At 41.3% G+C, this 18,286-nt stretch overlaps 2 protein-coding genes across 5 annotated transcripts in view; one reads left to right on the top strand and one right to left on the bottom strand.

The window, feature by feature from the left end:
* LOC114647552 (myotonin-protein kinase) overlaps nucleotides 1-18,286 on the top strand; it is a 437,098-nt gene that overhangs the window by 16,872 nt on the left and 401,940 nt on the right. The window lies entirely within an intron of this gene.
* The window catches only part of itpkcb (inositol-trisphosphate 3-kinase Cb), a 201,355-nt gene that overhangs the window by 13,028 nt on the left and 170,041 nt on the right, over nucleotides 1-18,286 (bottom strand). For all 3 annotated transcript variants that reach the window (XM_028796198.2, XM_028796202.2, XM_028796207.2), the window contains one exon: nucleotides 1,227-1,431. In XM_028796198.2, coding sequence (XP_028652031.1) covers nucleotides 1,227-1,431 — 205 coding nt within the window. The remainder of the gene's footprint in view (nucleotides 1-1,226; nucleotides 1,432-18,286) is intronic.

The following is an 18,286-nucleotide window of genomic DNA, read 5'->3' as shown; positions in this document are numbered from 1 at the left end:
AGGCCGAATACCAACACTGGATGCCCGTGACCTTCGATCCCTCAGGAGGCACTGCATTAAAAACTGACATCATTCTGTAAAGGATATTACCACGTGGGCTCAGGAATACCTCAGAAAACCATTGTCAGTTAACACAGTTCATCGCTACATCTACAAGTGCAAGTTAAAACTCTACCATGCAAAGCGAAAGCCATATATATCAACATACATACATATATCAACAACACCTAGAACCGCCGCCGACATTTCTGGGCCCGACCACATCTGAGATGGACTGATGCAAAGTGGAAAAGTGTGCTGTGGTCTGACGAGTCCACATTTCAAATTGTTTTTGGAAATCATGGACGTCGTATCCTCCGGGCCAAAGAGAAAAAGGACCATCCAGACTGTTATCAGTGCAAAGTTCAAAAGCCAGCATCTGTGATGGTATGGGGGTGTGTTAGTGCCCATGGCACATCTGTGAAGGCACCATTAATGCTGAAAGGTACATACAGGTTTTGGAGCAACATATGCTGCCATCCAAGTGACGTCTTTTTCAGGGACGTCCCTGCTTATTTCAGTAGGACAATGCGAAGCCACATTCTGCATGTGTTACAACAGCGTGGCCTCGTAGTAAAAGAGTGCGGGTACTAAACTGGCCTGCCTGCAGTCCAGGCCTGTCTCCTATTGAAAATGTGCGGCGCATTAAGAATCGCAAAATACAACAACGGAGACCCCGGACTGTTGAGCAACTGAAGTTGTACATCAAGCAAGAATGGGAAAGAATTCCACCTACACAGCTTCAACAATTAGTGTCCTCAGTTCGCAAACACTTAATGAGTGTTGTTAAAAGGAAAGGTGACATAACACAGTGGTAAACATGCCCCTGTCCCAGATTTTTTGGAACGTGTTGCAGGCATCAAATTCAAAATGAGTGAAGATTTGCAAAACAACAATAAAGTTTATCAGTTTGAACATTCGATATCTTGTCTGCGTAGTGTAATTGAATATAGGTTGAAAAGGATTTGCAAATCATTGTATTCTGTTTTTGTTTACATTTTACACAACATCCCAACTTCATTGGAATTGGGGTTGTACATACACACACACACACACACATATATATATATAAATACATACAAACATATACATATATATATATATATATATAAATACATATACACATTCATACACACACTCATACATATACATATATTTATACATATACTGTACACTGTAAAACGCACCCTGATGCCCTCGATGCGGAAGCCCAGGGTGGCGGTGGAGCTGAGGGTCTCCCTCCATTGCATGTAGCGTGGCTTGAGCACAGCCTGCTGGGCCCTCTCCTCGGCAGTAGGGGCATTGGGGTCCACGGCCACCATCTTCTCATACATGTCTTTTCGCAACTTGGGTTTCTCTCGGGCTTTCACCAGCTCCTCCTCCAAGTAAGTTCTAGAAAGGAAAAAAAAAATCTTCATTATTCTCATTCAGGGTCACTTGGGTTATCTTGGCAGCATTGGTAGTGGTGGTGCCACTCCATTACAGAAGGGGAAATGACAAAGAGCTTCACCCTTTAAACTTCGCCCCAAATGTTTTTTAAAAACTGCATAAAAAATGATTCATCTTCTCAAAGCTACAATGAAAGCGCAGTGTTAAAATGCTGTATCGCATAACCCGATATCACAATTTCTTTCTTGCCTCAAAGATGGCCAGACTGCTGTATCATTGTAATGCCTGGTCCAGGCTCTCCTGAATGTCCCGACTCGATTGTCAAATTACACCAGCGCACTCCACTTTACATGTTTGCTTTTTTTTTTGTAAAGAGGTTTTTGAATGATAATGAATTTTAAAGATGTCAGCCTTTCCACAATTTTGAATAGTTAGCTTATTATAATTATACAAGGCGATTCAAAAAGATTCATCCAATTTCAAAATGATTTATTTCCCTTGTAAATCATTACAGAACAATGCAGTAAATTGTAAATGGTTTAGGTGAACGTAACGTCATTTTACAAGTGCTCGACGCGATAGTCACAGTTATGACAGATTCACTGTTATTGAAGTGGAGAACACAAAACGCTTTCTGCTCAGGGGTCGCCATCTCCTCGCAGACTGAAGGGAGCCATCTTGCGGTGGCCATCAAAAACTCTATGACCCCCCTCTTTCAATTGGTATGTGATTGGTTCCTAGGCACCTCACAGTTGTAAAAATATGGCCCTTTGAAATCGGATGAATCTTTTTGAATCACCAAGTATTAAAAAATGGGAGGGTCCGTACAGAAAAAGTGTTTTCATTTCTACGTAATGTGACCAAAATGTCTACAAATCACCTTAAATGAAAGTCTGCAATGTGCACTTTAATCACAAAATATCTGAAGTGCAGGATTTGTAATTTTAAACTGTGGAGCAGAGGGGGGAAAAATCAAGGAAAAACGGGTCTTTGTCCCCAGCATTATGGAGGGCAGTGTATGTCCAAAAAAGCTTATCGCATCCACAGAGGGCTTTGGAATCTCCTCTTCTGCGTGAGAGCTTTACTGGGTCGCTAAGTAAGCACGTCCAGTATGTCCTCGGTGAGTACTGCACTGCACTGCACATCCTGACATGGGTTATTTGTGCTATCAGATGGCAACCCTGGCGTCCAGTGTAACATAAAGGGCAGTTCAATTTCAAATCTTCCAATGGTAACATAAATCTGGATAAGAATGTGAAAATCGTAATCGGGCTCCATCTAGTTTATTAGACAGGAAATCAAATGAATCTAAAAGCTTGAATTGACCAAATCACTCAAAATGAATCCATCATACACCCCCATTGAAAGTCATCAGAATGTTCTGCATGACAAAAGATCTGACCAAGTTTATCCATTCAGTATTTTTAATGTGAATTCTTCTGCTGTTAACAATACATTTCCAAAGTCCAAATAAACCATTTTCTGTAGATATTTAACCAAAGAAGACAAACTCCAAAGTACGTGTTTGCCTAAGTATTCAAGGCCTACACATTCATACTTTGTGCAACAGCAGCCTTCACTCTTTTGGATTAAGTACATCCCATTTTTGCACATTGTGATTCTTCTTGGCAGAACTGATCGAGATCCTCTAGGTTAGTGGGATGGCACCTCTCTGGACAGCAGCTTTCAAACAGTGCCACAGTATCTCAATAGGGTGAAGATCCGGGCTTTGACTCGGCCATTACAGAACATCCACCTTTCTGTTTCTGAGCCATTCCAGTGTCTCTTTGGCCTTATGAGGACTACTTGTGTTCTGTGTATTGTTTTGTATTCATCACATTTTCTGGCACCCACTGCACGCCCAACCTATCTGAAAATGGGTCTCGCTCTGAATGACCTTTCCGGAGATTTCTTCCATTTATTTATTTTTCTTAGAGAGTCAAGGCACTGTCAAAAAAACAGGCCTCTATTAAAGCCCATTGCATCACTCCTTGTGTGATCCTGGGCTATACTAGAAATAAATTATATTGTTTTTGAATTACACTAAGAGTCATTGTCATGTTCAAAGTCTTCTCCCAAGCTGTAGGTTCACAGCAGACTGGAACAAGTTCTCCAGCAATCTTGTGTGGTAGTTGTGTCCATCCATTGTCCCTTCAACTCTGACAAGATTCCCAGTCCCAGCACATATAAAGCATGATGCTACCACCGTAGCTATGGTGGTTCTCGAAGCCTGGGCAGTGTTAGTTTTACACCACATATACACCTTTGAAGTCTGGCCAGAACGTTCTAATTTGGTCTCATCTGAACATAAAACCTTCTCCAACATCTTAACTGGGTCTTCCTCATGCTTTGTAGCAAATGCCATGTGCGCTTTAATGTGGACCTTCTCAAGGAATGGCTTCTTTCTTGCTACTCTCCTGTAGAGGCCCATTTTATGGAGAGCCTGTGATATTGTGGACCCCTGCACGTCCACTCCAGTTACAGCCAAGAGCATGGCAGACTTCTGAGAGTGACTTGTTGGACTTTTAGTCGACGTCTTATTGTCTTAGGTTTCGTTTCGAAGGACGGCCTGTTCTCGTCAGAGTCTGGGTGCTGTGATGAACCTTCCACTTTCTGATGATGGATCCAGCAGATCTTGACAGGACAATTAAACTCTTTGACACGTTTTTTTGTAGTCATCTCCTGCCTTGTGCATTTCAATAACTTAGTTTCTCACATCAGCAGATGCTCCTTTGTCTTCATTTTTCTTGCGATTGTCCAGTAACGACTATGGCCTCACAAAGGGGGCTTTTTATATGCAGAGAGATATGAAGGATTCACAAGTAGTGCCTGATTAGGTTTAACTATGACTGTCAAGTGACTGTCATTTGTGTCATTAGTGGTTCATTTGTCATTTGTGTACACCTTGGAGCACAGAGGTCTAAGTATTTATGCAAACACTAAACTTTTGAATTATTCTTCAGTTAAGTATCTATAAAAAATGGTTTATTTTGAGTTTGGAAATGTATTGTTACAGCATAAAAGTTCACATTAAAAATACTGAATGGATAAATGTGGGGGCAAATCTTTTGTCATGCAGAAAATGAGGATTGAATACTTTTGCACGCCTCTCTACCAATGAGAAGAAGAAGACGACGAGTTCTGAGCAGTTCAATTTGCACAGCAGGGTATGAATTACGGCCACTCAACAGCCTGGAAGTCACAGCTCTAAATCACAATATTGTGTCAGTGCTTCAGGAAGAAAAAAGTTGCAAATTGTAAAGTAATTGTTGGTAAAGAATTAATCAAAGCTTTCTATCATTGCTTCAGACTCCCTGTTACTTTGACAGCTCCAAAGAGTGACAGGACTGCTATCGAGGCCTGAAATTGACCAGGAGGATTTGAAAACTCCACGACATTCTGCCATCACCTCTGCAACGTCAAAAGTCTGCCGAAGATATCTTTTCCATTTAACTTTCTGGGGGCTAATTCTTTTTTTTTTTCCCCAGTTTGGCCCAAGGCTGAATACAAGGTGAGACACAAAAATAGCCGGACTGGGCTTGGGGCTTTCAGGAAAACCGTCTGGAGGCTGGCTGAACATGAATCATAGAACTGTATCCCCTCCTGCAGACCCTCTCAAACCGCCGACCAGTTAGGTATATCCTGTGAATAGCCCAGTCAGTATTTGCACAATCGCTACACGAGGTGGTGGAAAGAAGAAAAAAAAAAATTAAAAAATCAAACAGCGAATCAACATCCAAGTTCTTACAAAATTGAACAAAATGGCCACAGAAACTTATGAGGTGATAAGAATAGTGAATGGTGATAACTGTTTGTCTCGCACACAAGTTTTTGAGTGGCACAAACATTTCAAGGAAGGACAAGAAAATGTGGAAAACGTTCAACGTCCAGGTCGCCCACGTTCGTCTCGGACGGATAAAAACATCCAAAATGGTAAATCAGATTGTTCAAAATGATCATACGGCGTTTTCCGTAAAGCAGTTTTTGACTGACAAAAACATTCCTGTCCTTGATCATCCTCCCTTTTCAGCTCCTCGTTCACCAAAAATCAAAAGTGACCTGAAGAGAACACATTTTTCTTCAATGGATGAAGTGAAGACAGAAATGGCAAGCCTGTTGAAGAGCCTCAAGCAAGAAGTCTTGCAGCATTGTTTCAATCAATGGAAGATACGTATGGAGCGGTGCAGAGATCAGGAGGGGGAGTATAGAGAAGGTGACAAGATTTAGAATGCTGTAATTTATCAATTTTTTTTTTTTTTTTTTTACCAATCCGGTTATTTTTGTGTCTCACCTCGTATTTTTTCCAAAAGACTCAGCTTTCTAAAAAAGCACACAAAGCAATGGTTTCACACCTAGATTAACATAAAACACTTATTTATGACAAATGTCCCTGAGTTTTATGGTCCATGAGCCTCTACAGTATGTCAATTCCCATATTCATTACATAGCATAGTCTTGTAATGTCCAAAGTAGCCAATGACGTTATTAAATGACATTAAAATGCTTGCAGTACGAGAATACGGTACACTAGCAGAATCAAAAAAAAATTGTTCAGCATACCCGTTTGTCTCATCACTCATAAGCATGTTCTGGAGAAAACAGCCTGAAGAAGTCAAGTAGCTGCTAATCTGTAGTGTCCACTGTAACATGTATCCATACGAAACCATCACTGTACGGGTGTCACAATTCTGTACATGCCGTCGTACCGTGTATAGCCAGTGAGTGTGTGAAGATTGGTTCCGCATTGCGTTAATCAAATTTACAAGCCTGCGTTCCACACAGACACCTTAAACCGAAAGTCTTTAGCAAGTTTAGCCAAATGCTGACTGGTGTCTGACGAGGACAGTCACACTGTGGTGAGTGTAAATGCCACAGAGGAGCTGGGAGACCTGTCTGCTTTGTTACATCAGCTGTGTGGGAATATTTTGGGTTCCCAGTGAATTACGATAGCAATGGACAGCGAGCGGTAGACAAGATGAGTATGTTGTGCTAACGCGTACTCAACAGCAATACCAGAGTTAAGAGTAAAAAGAGAAAAAATAAAGAAGAAACAGGAGTCCAGCTACTGAGCCCCGCCATTTTTAAGCAGATGCGACTGCATAATGAGCCAAAACATTACAGAAGCAACTGGCATTTACATTTCATCAGCTACACAGCCATATATAGTGGTAGAAGACCCCAACTTCAAGTATTCATTAAAAGAACTCAAGCCTCGTCACAACATTCATACCTGTGAGCCAATCAGTGGTCCCTACACTTTACTGGTGTACATGAGCTGCGGTTGAACATGAGTTGTCCACTGCATTAACAACTGATGGATGGACCTCTCACAGTGACCGCCCTGTTTATTAGCTCTGAGTGAATCATGAAAAATCCAGTTCTTCAAATGTGTATGTGCAGCGTCGGTTTCTTTGCCATTTACACTGCGTAACACAGTAAAATGTTTTAGTTCTTTGCTGTTATACAGAAGTAACCAAAGTAGCCAGTTGGCATAATGTCGCCTGACTGTACTTGCTACCTACTAATAAGGGCGTTTTCTTTTAATAGCAAAAGAGATGTTTAATTTTATAACTCCTGGCCTTTTGTTTTTTTATCAGCCATACATAAATGAAATATATGTCAGAGTGTGTGTTATGTGTGTAGGCTATCAACTATGCTGAGATGTTGCTGGATGGTAACTTTGACTGCTGTCCACTCAAAATAAATGAAAAGCAACCCAGCCTTATACTTTTGAATTTTTTGTTGCTTAAATCTCATTATACTGAACCCTGATGTCCAAAGCATAATATGAACCAAACCGTGACCTTTCTGTACCGCTAACACCCCTTGCCCACTAGCACACTGTGTCATTTGGTGTAGCCAGCTTGCCTCTCAACGATGTGTGTCTGGGTAGTCCTCTCAGGTGAATGCTGCCATAGGCACGTCGGCTACATGAGTGTGTTCAGCACTACAATCGGCTGGGACCGCTCAGCAGGTTCCTCGCTCTTTTTTTCAATTTCAACGCACCCATAACAAAATCAGAGTCTGAGAAGTCAGAGTTCGATTCAGCAATAATACACAAAATGTCGCCAACAGAGTACTTTGCTATCCGCATTTGCTTTGGTCTCCTGCCAGATGACAATGCCATTTTAGCTAACTTGAAACAACTACAAAAATGCAAGGGTGCAAGATGTTGTGTACTCTACACCACTCTGCGCATGCACAGAGATTCAAATCAACGCAGCTAACTGCCGTCTAGCAAAAAGAGTCAAACTAAAATGTAACTACGCCATTTGTCGACCTGTACAACTGACTGCCGCCCCCTACCCCTGGATGTCAACATTACATCGACATCCACCTTCACCTGTTTAGGCCAAGATAAAACAACTCCAAAGAGTTAAGTGCTGTCACGAGCAACTTCCCCAGTAAGCAAGTGACACATTGATGAATATTTTGTGACACATTTAAATTAGTTACACTCATGTGGTACTTCATGTGGTGATTATTTTTTTTTTTCATTATTGGCTCAGATCCGTTACAGTTAAATTTGAATCGCCCAATCTCTAATCTTCCATTTATAGCTAAGATCTTAGAAAAAGTTGTTGCTGCTCAAATTAATGATTATTTAAACTTCCATGACCTGCTTGAGGCTTTTCAATCTGGATTCAGAACCCTACATAGCACTGAAACTGCTTTACTTAAGGTAACCAATGACTTACATATAACCTCAGACTCTGGGATGGCCACTATTTTAGTTCTCCTTGACTTAAGCGCAGCATTTGACACAGTTAACCAAAACATTTTATTGCCCTGACTTTCAGCTATTGGTATCTGTGGTGCTGCTCTTTCTTGGTTCATGTCATACCTCAGTGATCGCCAGTATTCTGTCTTCATTAGGGAATACAAATCTGCCACTACTTCACTCAAACATGGTATCCCTCAAGGGTCAGTTCTAGGCCCAATCCTCTGTATGCTCCCATTAGCTGAGATTATTTGTCGGAATGGTCTAAGCTTCCACTCCTATGACGATGACACGCAACTTTATATCAGTGTTGACGCAACTGCAACATCTTCACCTGTTGCACTGACTGATTGCATTCGGGAAATCCATTATTGGAAGACAGCTAATTTTTTATGACTTAATCCTGATAAAACCAGAAATATTAGTTGGTACCAAATCTGTCCTCTCTACCCGTCGTGAGATCCTAGTTGAACCCTCAGCATCAGTCCATAATCTGGGTGTCATCTTTGATCAGCTCCTTACTTTCTAACCACACATTAGGTCAATAGTACAGACAGCCTTTTTTCATTTTCGTAACATTGCTCATCTGCAGTCTTTCCTCAGTGTGAAGGAGGATACTGAAACACTCATTCATGCTTTCATCACTACGTCCGGACTATTGCAATGCATTGTTTTATGGCCTCCCGACTAAATATATCAATAGATTAAAATATGTTCAGAATTCTGCTGCACGTCTACTTACACACACTAAAAAATCTGCTCACATCACTCCTGTCCTCTATGATTTGCATTGGTTGCCAGTCTTTTCAAGAATCAAATATAAAATTCTTCCCTTTCATGGTTTACCCCTCATTATCTGTCTGAGCTGCTGCTTCCTTTACACTCCTGCCTGTGCATTAAGATCATCGGACGCTAACTTACTCACTGTACCTAAACACAGGTTAGTAACTTAGGGGTGGCAGAGCCTTCGGTGTGATGGCCCCTAAAATTTGGAATGCTCTTCCTCTCAGTTTTCAAGAGGAAAAATCTATTATTCATTTCAAACTCTTGTTAAAAACATATCTTTTCAATGAGTATTATTCATTTTCTTGTATGTAATTTCTACTGTCTTGTTAATGTGTTTTGTTGAATTGTAAAGTGTCATTGAGTGTATGAAAGGCGCTACATAATTAACTTATTATTAGTTCTTTCCTTTATTTGCGCACTTAGTTTTGCACAAAATATTCCTCTACAGATGCGTATAAAATGTATTTCTGTATTCACTTACCTCCTAGATTTCAGCAGGCAAGCTTGAATGCCATTTCCACCACCTCCACTGCTCCACACACTAGATATTTTTGGTATTTATTTTATTTTTGCTCATTTTCACACAGGCCAAGCATGTGTTCCCAGTTTTTCATATGCCAGTGTGTTCACAACCCTCTTGTGAATGTTAATGCGGGTTCGGTGCCATGCACTACAGCATCAGATAAATTGGGTGCGATCGTCGATGCTATTCCTCTTCGGTGAATCGAGTGCGGTCGTCAGAACAGGGGTTAGGATGGTCGTCCGGGATTGGCTGTGATCCACCAGCAACCTGTGAATTGATCACGGCTGTCTAAGAGTGTCACGCGGCAGGGCGGGTGTCATCCAGGGTCGGCTACTGCTCACCTGTGGTGCCAATAACGCTGATCTAAAGCAACCTCAAGAGCAAAAGATAAAGTTCTTGATTCAGAAGAGGAACGAAAACTAATTACCAATAAAGACAGAGGGTTTACTCAAAACACTTTGTATAAGGAAGTATTTTCAACTTAAATACGTTCTTGAATTCAACAAGGAGATACGCAAGCATACATACACTGTATATATTACAACAAGCGTTTAAGCGTACAAGTTGAATGAATACAAACACACAAGCATACAAGTTATATTTCCACTTTCTCATCTTTCTTTGGTGATTACACACCTGCCCAATATCACAGTTTTCATTCCACAGACGTCAGGAGGCGCTGATCCTTTTGGTATTTCACCCTTTGCTGCTTTTAGTTCTTCCCTGGCTTTTTCCATCTTTCATGTCATTTTCTCCCTCTTATCAGCTGGTACTTATGCTCATATTACATGGGGTTGTTGCTATTCAAAGGTGCAAGTTCTTATGTTTAATAATTTCCTGCAGATAACAACTGTCTAATCTTAATCACGTAAAATAAACTTTTAGGTCAGCAAAAAGTTTTCTCGATAAATCCTGGAAGACACTAGGAATCAGTAAAAGATATGTAAAGAACAGTAAAGACAACTCGCATTATGTGCTTTACCGTTGGTGAACACGTGGGCAGAAGAGACAGAGATAACAGGTTAGGAGGAGTGCCAGTTGGCAGAGACTTACAGAGGTCACCCAGTAGGTGATAGCAGAATGGAAATAAAAGGACAGGGTCGAGTGCCATGTTGCTGAATGAGAGATCTTAGTTCTGCTTTACCGTATTTAACATAAAACGACTGCAAATGATGCCGCCCAAAACGGTGGTTCCTATACTGTTTGACTACATGAAAAAATGCTTTTTAAGTGGCAAATTTCACAATCTATTTTTCATACTCTGACACTAAATGTAGCTCATTGTGGCTTAAATGCCACCTTATCTGCCAGACCCATGAAAGAAACCTGAAAGCTATGTGTCTCATTTCTTATCATTGGCAGGCTTTTTGGCAATTTCAGAACACAAAAAAGGCCAGGGCTACTCTTTCTCAGTGGACAGAAGGCAGTCCATCAATAGGAGCTACCCAGTCCAAAGCACACACAAGCTGCTTGCTTCAATAACTGCTGCGTAAACACAAGTATTTAGATGGCAAACTAAGATATAAAGCAACGTCTATGGTAACATGCAGTATTTCAATTTCAAATATTCAAAGGATAGATAGATGTCACTTAGTCATTATCCAACCCACTATATCCTAACACAGGGTCACGGGGGTCTGCTGGAGCCAATCCCAGCCAACACAGGGCACAAGGCAGGAACAAATCCTGGACAGGGTGCCAGCCCACCGCAGGGCACACACACACCAAGCACACACTTAGGATTGCCAATACACCTAACCTGCATGTCTTTGGACTGTGGGAAGAAACCCACGCTGACACGTGGAGAACATACAAACTCCACGCAGGGAGGACATGGGAAGTGAACCCAGGTCTCCTTACTGCGAGGCAGAAGCGCTACCACTGCGCCACTGTGCTGCCCTAGATAGATAGATGTGAAAGACACTATATGATAGAGAAACAGATTATATGAGAGAGATTGATAGATAAATAAACAGAGAAAGAGATAGACAGACAGATATATGAAAATATTCCTTTAGGGGAAATTTGGCTTTTTGCAGAAGCTCTTTAAATAAAGAAATACATAACGAGATAGATAAATAGATATGCACACACAAAATGGTCTGAATACACACCAGAATGACTAGTATACTAGATTTATAAATCAATTTGAACTTGCATTCACTTTAAAATCACCATATAAAATCAAAAGGTGGCTGGAGCCATTTTCATTGTTGACTTGCTATAAGGCCCTTGTTGATTCAATTGACCTGCCAAAGCTCCAAATAAACAAATATTTAAAACTACCTGTTCATCTGCAAACCATCAGTCGCTTTTGATCAATGGATCAACTAAATAAATCACACAGATGACCTCCTAAACTCCAGGACATAACATATACTGTATTCCACCCTACTAATTCAGTGACTAGCATTTTCGGTCCAAAAAGTTTCAAAGGCAATAAGCTAGACCAGGGGTGGGCAGATTCAGTCCTGGAGGGCCGCAGTGGCTGCAGGTTTTTGCTCCAACCCAGTTGCTTAATAAGAAGCCCTTATTGCTCAAGTAAAACTTCAGCTTCACTTTAGTTGTCTCGCTCGTTAAGATTTTGAACCCTTGTTGCTTATTTTAGTCTTAAACAGCTGTATTCTTGGTTTTTAATTGCTCCTAATTAGCAATACCATGCAAATGACAAAAGAGACCAGCATTTCTCCATTTAGCTTGTTTTCATTTACACCTGTGTGTATTTATCACACACTATTTGGTTTAATTAAATACTTGGAAGGAAAGTGAAGAGAAAAAAGTGAAGCACTGAGAATTACTCATCTGTTTTAGACTTCAGATCATTTGGATGATATCCTTAGAAAGGAAAATAAATCTAGGATATGAGAATGACCTGACATGGCAGAGTTAAAGCACTAACAAGCCATGCAATTAAATAATTGACAAGGATTGTTTTTTAATTAAGCAACTGGGTTGGAACAAAAACCTGCAACCACTGCGGCCCTCCAGGACTGAATCTGCCCACCCCTGAGCTAGACCAGGGGTAGGCAACGTCGGTCCTGGAGTGCCACAGTATGTGCAGGTTTTTGTTCCAACCCAGTTCCTTAATGAGAACTCAATTATTGCTGATGAAGCACATATTGCTTAAGTGACATTTTAATGCTTCATTTTAGTGGTCTTGCTTGTTAACGTTCTCCAACCTTAATTGCTTGTTTCAATCTTAAACTGCTGCATTCAGTGTTTTAATTGCTCCTTATTAGCAATAAGATGTAAAACAGGGGTAGGTCTCTTTTTCCTTAATTAGTAGCCAAACAATAATGAGACAAACAAGCCACCATGTGACTAGCTCACCTGTGCTCATCACACAATATCTGAAAATAAAGAAAGGTGAAGGTCTCAGTAAGGTTGGTCTCTCAGGTCACCAAAACATTTTGATGGTGTTCTTAGAAAAACCAGAAAAATCAACAAATTTGGAAATATCTGCTGTGGCAGAATGAGAGCAGCAACAAGCCATTGAATTAAATAACAGGCTTAATTAACAGCAAGAATCAGCTTCTCATTAAGAGACTGTTTGGAGTGAAATTGGTTGGCGTTTGAAATCCCAGTTTAGCTGGTCATCTGTTGGCTCGTTTCACGTCTCATTTCTATTTGGCTGCCATTTAATGAAGAAACAAATCAATTCAGAGGACTGAATCCTTAAAAACAGGGCTATTGAAATGAAGGGAAAAGGAATTAATTAGCAGTGAAAATTGCTTACTGATTAGGAAAAGGGTTAGAATGAAAACCTGTAGACACCCCTGTGCTAGACGTTCAGGTTATAGCACTGACGAAGAATAACCAGAGCACAACAGGTTTAATCCACAGAGCACGATTGCCTGAATACGACACCTAAAAAGTGACTGACAAAGGCCCATGTCACAGTCCAGGCAGATTTTACAAAACAAGTACAAATGATAGATAAAAGGTGCTATATAATAGATAGCTAGTTAGACAGACAGACAGACAGAGACAGACAGACAGACAGAAAAGGCACCATCTATACTAAGATGCAGAATTTCAATTTCAAATATTCAAAGTGTATCAGACAGAAACAGATAGATATCTATCCATCCAGGCATGGACTCCATTAACCCTCTGAAGGTATCCTGTGGTATCTCGCACCAGGATATTAGCAGCTGCTCTTTCAAGTCCTGTAAGTTGCAAGGTTGGTCCTTCATGGATCAAACTCGTTTTTTCCAGCACATCCCACAGATGCTTACGATCTAGAATTTGGAGGCCAACTCAACACCTTGAACTCTTAATCATGATCCTCTAACTATTCCTGAACAACTTTTGAGGTGTGGCAGGGTGCATTACCTTGCTGAAAGAGGCCACTGCCATCGAGGAATACTGTTGACATGAAGGGGTGTACATGGTCTACAACAATCTTTAGGTTTGTGTTACGTGTCAAAGTAACATCCGCATGAATGCCAGGACCCAAGGTTTTCCAGCAGAACATTGATGAGCATCATACATCTGCTGGCTTGCCTTATTTCTACAGAGCATCCTGCTGCCATCTCTTCCCTAGGTAAACAACAAACACACACACACACACACACCTTACCGTCCGCACAATCTTTCCTTGGACCATTTTGCTAGGCACTGAACACTGCATACCGGTAACACCTGACAAGACCTGCTGTTTTGGAGATGCTCTGCCCCGGATGCCTAAGCCTCCCATTTTGCCCTTTGCCAAAGTTGCTCAGATCCTTATACTTGCTCATTTTTCCTGCTTCTAACGCATCACCCTCAAGAACTGACTGTTCCACTTTCCACCTAATCTATCCCACCACTTGACGGGAGCCACTGTAACGAGATAGTCAATGTCATTCACGTCACCTGTCATTGTTTTAATGTGGTGACTGATTGGTGGGTACATTACTGATACGGCAGCCCTACACCCAACCTCTTTAGTATGTTATATTAGAAACTGGGGATGAGAAGAACTCTCTTCACCTCGAGACTGTCTATATGCAGAAATGTGCAGGAATTGCGTCCAACTAAATGTATTGAAGTCAGTGGGAAGGTGAAACCGATCTAGTTCTGATTGAATTCTAATGGTGCAATAGTCTTTAAAGTATCCCGAACAGCTAAGGAAGTGTCTGCCAACTATACTGGACCAATTATTGTGGATACAAATGTGACCCGAGCTGTGAGGCAGCAGTGCTAACCAGTGCATTTAAAATGTAATTGTTGTGTAAGAAAAACACAAAAGATTATATTGCTGTTTAAGATCCTCAGTGTTATTAAATGAATCTAAAATTTGTGTTGTAGGCTTATTTTACAGCCCTGAAGTTAACAATGTGGATCGGACTGGTTTGTCCTCATGCGTACAATCCTACCAGATTACTTTTTTGCGTTCATAAGCATAAAGAATGTCAATAATTACCGTGGTTATTTTAAACTATTGTAACTTATCCTTTCCATTTCTTTGTAGTTAACAATGAATGCATTTACTAGTAAATGATGTAGGAAGGTTGTGAAGGTATCATTGGAATACAGGTATGTCCAAGAACTTGCCAATCTTTGAAATTCACGCATGTCTGGCATTTTCACTTAGAGCAACCCACTTCCTTTTGTTTAAATAAAATGCAAATTACCACAAATTTCAAACATTTTTACTTTATCTGTTCTTCCTCGTATCTGCCATTATCTATAAACTGATCGTTCAATGTGCCAAAACAGGAGTTCTGTACTTTAGTGGCAAGAAGAGGATACATTAAAAGCACCAACAACCGTGCAATGAATTACAAGGTGATACCAAACTGCCCTGGGACTGCTTTTGAGTCGACGGTGTGCTTGCACTAAAGCCATTTCACAAGTTTGTTCCTCTTCCACAAGAGTCGGAAAATGTTCTGGACTTGGGACCTTTAGACTATATGGACTGGCAGGAAAGGGGAGAAAGTACTTTGGTGTGTTGAGCTTTAGTAAAAACAACAAGTGCTGTGTGGCAGCTAATCGCATCAACGCTGTATGGTAGCAACAATTTATTCCTTGTATAGCCCAAAAATTACACAAAGAGCATCTCCATGGGCTTTAACAGGCCCCGCTTTTTGTCAGTCCCCCAACCTTGACAGCTTCTCTTTAGCACCCCACAATTCCCTTCAGATGTCCCTCCCCAGCAGGATAAGCAGAAACTCCAGCTCACCTTTTGTGACATCATCAGATGTAAAGGCTGACTGTACCTTTCAAAGTCATCTCCGAGTTAAGATTTGATCACGTGGGGATTTAAAGAGGTGCAGCTCTCAAAACTGACCAAGAATGTGTACCTGCAGCTCTAGCACACCCTCAAAATGACCTCACAATAAAAGAAAATGGCTGTTTACAGATTTGGGGGATGTCTTGCTCTGCTACCCTTTAATGTCTGTTGAGCTTTATCATAAGCCTTGTGACAGGCATCCAGTAATTTGTTTGTGTAACGCCAAGACCCAGTGGACTAACACTCCTGGCATTGTTACATGTTAATACTGAAATTCTGGACACACAGTAATTCACATTCTAAAACACATTTCATCCATTTCATGGTCATGGAGGGCCACAGTGTAATACTGTCAGCACTGGGCACAAGGCAGGCACAAATCAACGACAGGGTGCCTACCATGGACTCATCCTCACCTAGTAAAGGAAAACTAGAGTACCCAAACATAAAAAAAATAAAAGCCGAGACTGAGAGAAGACACAAATTCCAAACTGGCAATCACCGGGTGCAGAATCTAAACCCAGAGTGCCTGATCTGTGCAAGAGCAGTGCTGATGCCTGTGCCACCAGGTTTTCCACAAGTCTTGTAATTTATGACAAGCTGCAAAGGGTACTCAAGGACAAGAACACCTACTTATGGACATGGGACACTTCAGCACAGCATTCTGGGTAAGGTATGCACTGTATGCTTTCCCTAGGAAGAAAGAAAAAAAAAAGGGCCAACAGTTGAAGACTGACTTAGACGGACGCTACGATATAATGGGGGCGGAGTGGTGGCTCTGAGGCTAAGTATCTGCGCCTACAATCAGAACATTGCCGGTTCAAATCCTATAAATGCCAGAAGTGACTACTCTGTTGGGCCCTTAAGCAAGGCTCTTAACCTTCAATTGTTCCATCCTGGGTATGAAGTTAATCTGCATCCAGTGGAAGACCAGTTTGCAGGGCACACTTGGGGGTTGATGGTAGGACTGGCACTCCAGCTACCTTAAAAAAAACAAACAAACAAAAAAAAAAAAAAACTAAAACCTCACACTGTTCCAGTATGGTGCTGAGATGTCACCCACTGCACAGCTGCACTCGGATCTCAATACAGGTGGTTTACTGTGTGGTGTGTGTAGCAACACGCTGTAATCAGTGCATGCTCCCAACCACTCTCCCACTCTATGCTCTAATGAGGACCAACCCAGTTCAACAGAACCCTTGTCAGATCTCAAAGGTGTATCAGTCCTACAGCGGGAGTAACATTTGGCCTGCGCAAAAACATTCACAGGCATTTCTCATATTTTGATCAGTAAGTAGGGTGGCATGGTATATACCTTTTTCTTTTGGCTGCTCCCGTTAGGGGTCACCACAGTGGATATCTTCTTCCATATCTTTCTGTCTTGTGTATCTTGTTCTGTCACACCCATCACCTGCATGTCTTCTCTCACCACATCCATAAACCTTCTCTTAGGCCTTCCTCTTTTCCTCTTCCCTAGCAGCTCTATCCTTAGCATCCTTCTCCCAATATACCCAACATCTCTCCTATCCACATGTCCAAACCAACATAATCTCGCCTCTCTAAATTTGACTCCCAACCGTCCAACTTGAGCTGATCGTCTAATGTACTCATTTCTAATCCTGTCCATCCTCGTCACACCCAATGCAAATCTTAGCATCTTTACCTCTGCTACCTCCAGCTCAGTCTCCTGCTTTCTGGTCAGTGCCACCGTCTCCAACCCATATAACATAACTGGTCTCACTACCGTCCTGTAGACCTTCCCTTTCACTCTTGCTGATACCCGTCTGTCACAAATCACTCCTGACACTCTTCTCCACCCATTCCACCCTGCCTGCACTCTCTTTTTCACTTCTCTTCCACAATCCCCATTACTCTGCACTGTTGATCCCAAGTATTTAAACTCATCCACCTTCGCCAACACTACTCCTTGCATCCTCACTATTCCACTGACCTCCCTCTCCTTCACACACATGTATTCTGTCTTGGTGGGCCTATTGACTTTTCATTCCTCTCCTCTCTAGAGCATCTTCCTCTAAATACCACTTTCACTGCTTCTCAGCCTACAATCAGCATTTCATTGTGAGCGACTGACTCATCAGTTGTAATTCCATTTCAATAATCCCTGTGACATGCCAGTCCTGCAGTGTCGCTAGGATTCCAGATTTCAATTGGCCGTAAGATTTGAAAATCTGAGACAAACCCGGACTTTCATGAACCACTTTGCCTAATATTACATCTTAATCGATTTGTGTCACCCCTTGAATAAATAAATGAAAGCCTTGCGACACATTTTGCTTTTCTCTGAAATCCACCAATTTGATTTTGCATCATAAAATGGCAGAACACCAAACTGCTTAGGATGCGTTTGTTAAAAGCTTTGTTTTATGAAATTTGCTGCAAAGGGAAGTACCGAATTTTTACCAGCGGGCGCCCTGTTCTGACAGAGCAATAGCTCGTTTGTGGTCATTTATACATGCAGTGTAAGTGTTAGTGCAGACCACCACATTTTGAAAAAAACATTTACAAGAAGCAAAATATTAAATGCTGGTTAGAGAGGGAGTGGGAGAATGCATTGCAGCGGCACACTAAAAATATATTTCAATCCACAAGT

Source organism: Erpetoichthys calabaricus, chromosome 1 (genome assembly GCF_900747795.2).
Source record: "Erpetoichthys calabaricus chromosome 1, fErpCal1.3, whole genome shotgun sequence".
NCBI lineage: Eukaryota > Metazoa > Chordata > Cladistia > Polypteriformes > Polypteridae > Erpetoichthys > Erpetoichthys calabaricus.
Note: the sequence above shows the minus strand (reverse complement) of the source record. Positions and strands in the feature narration are given on the sequence as shown.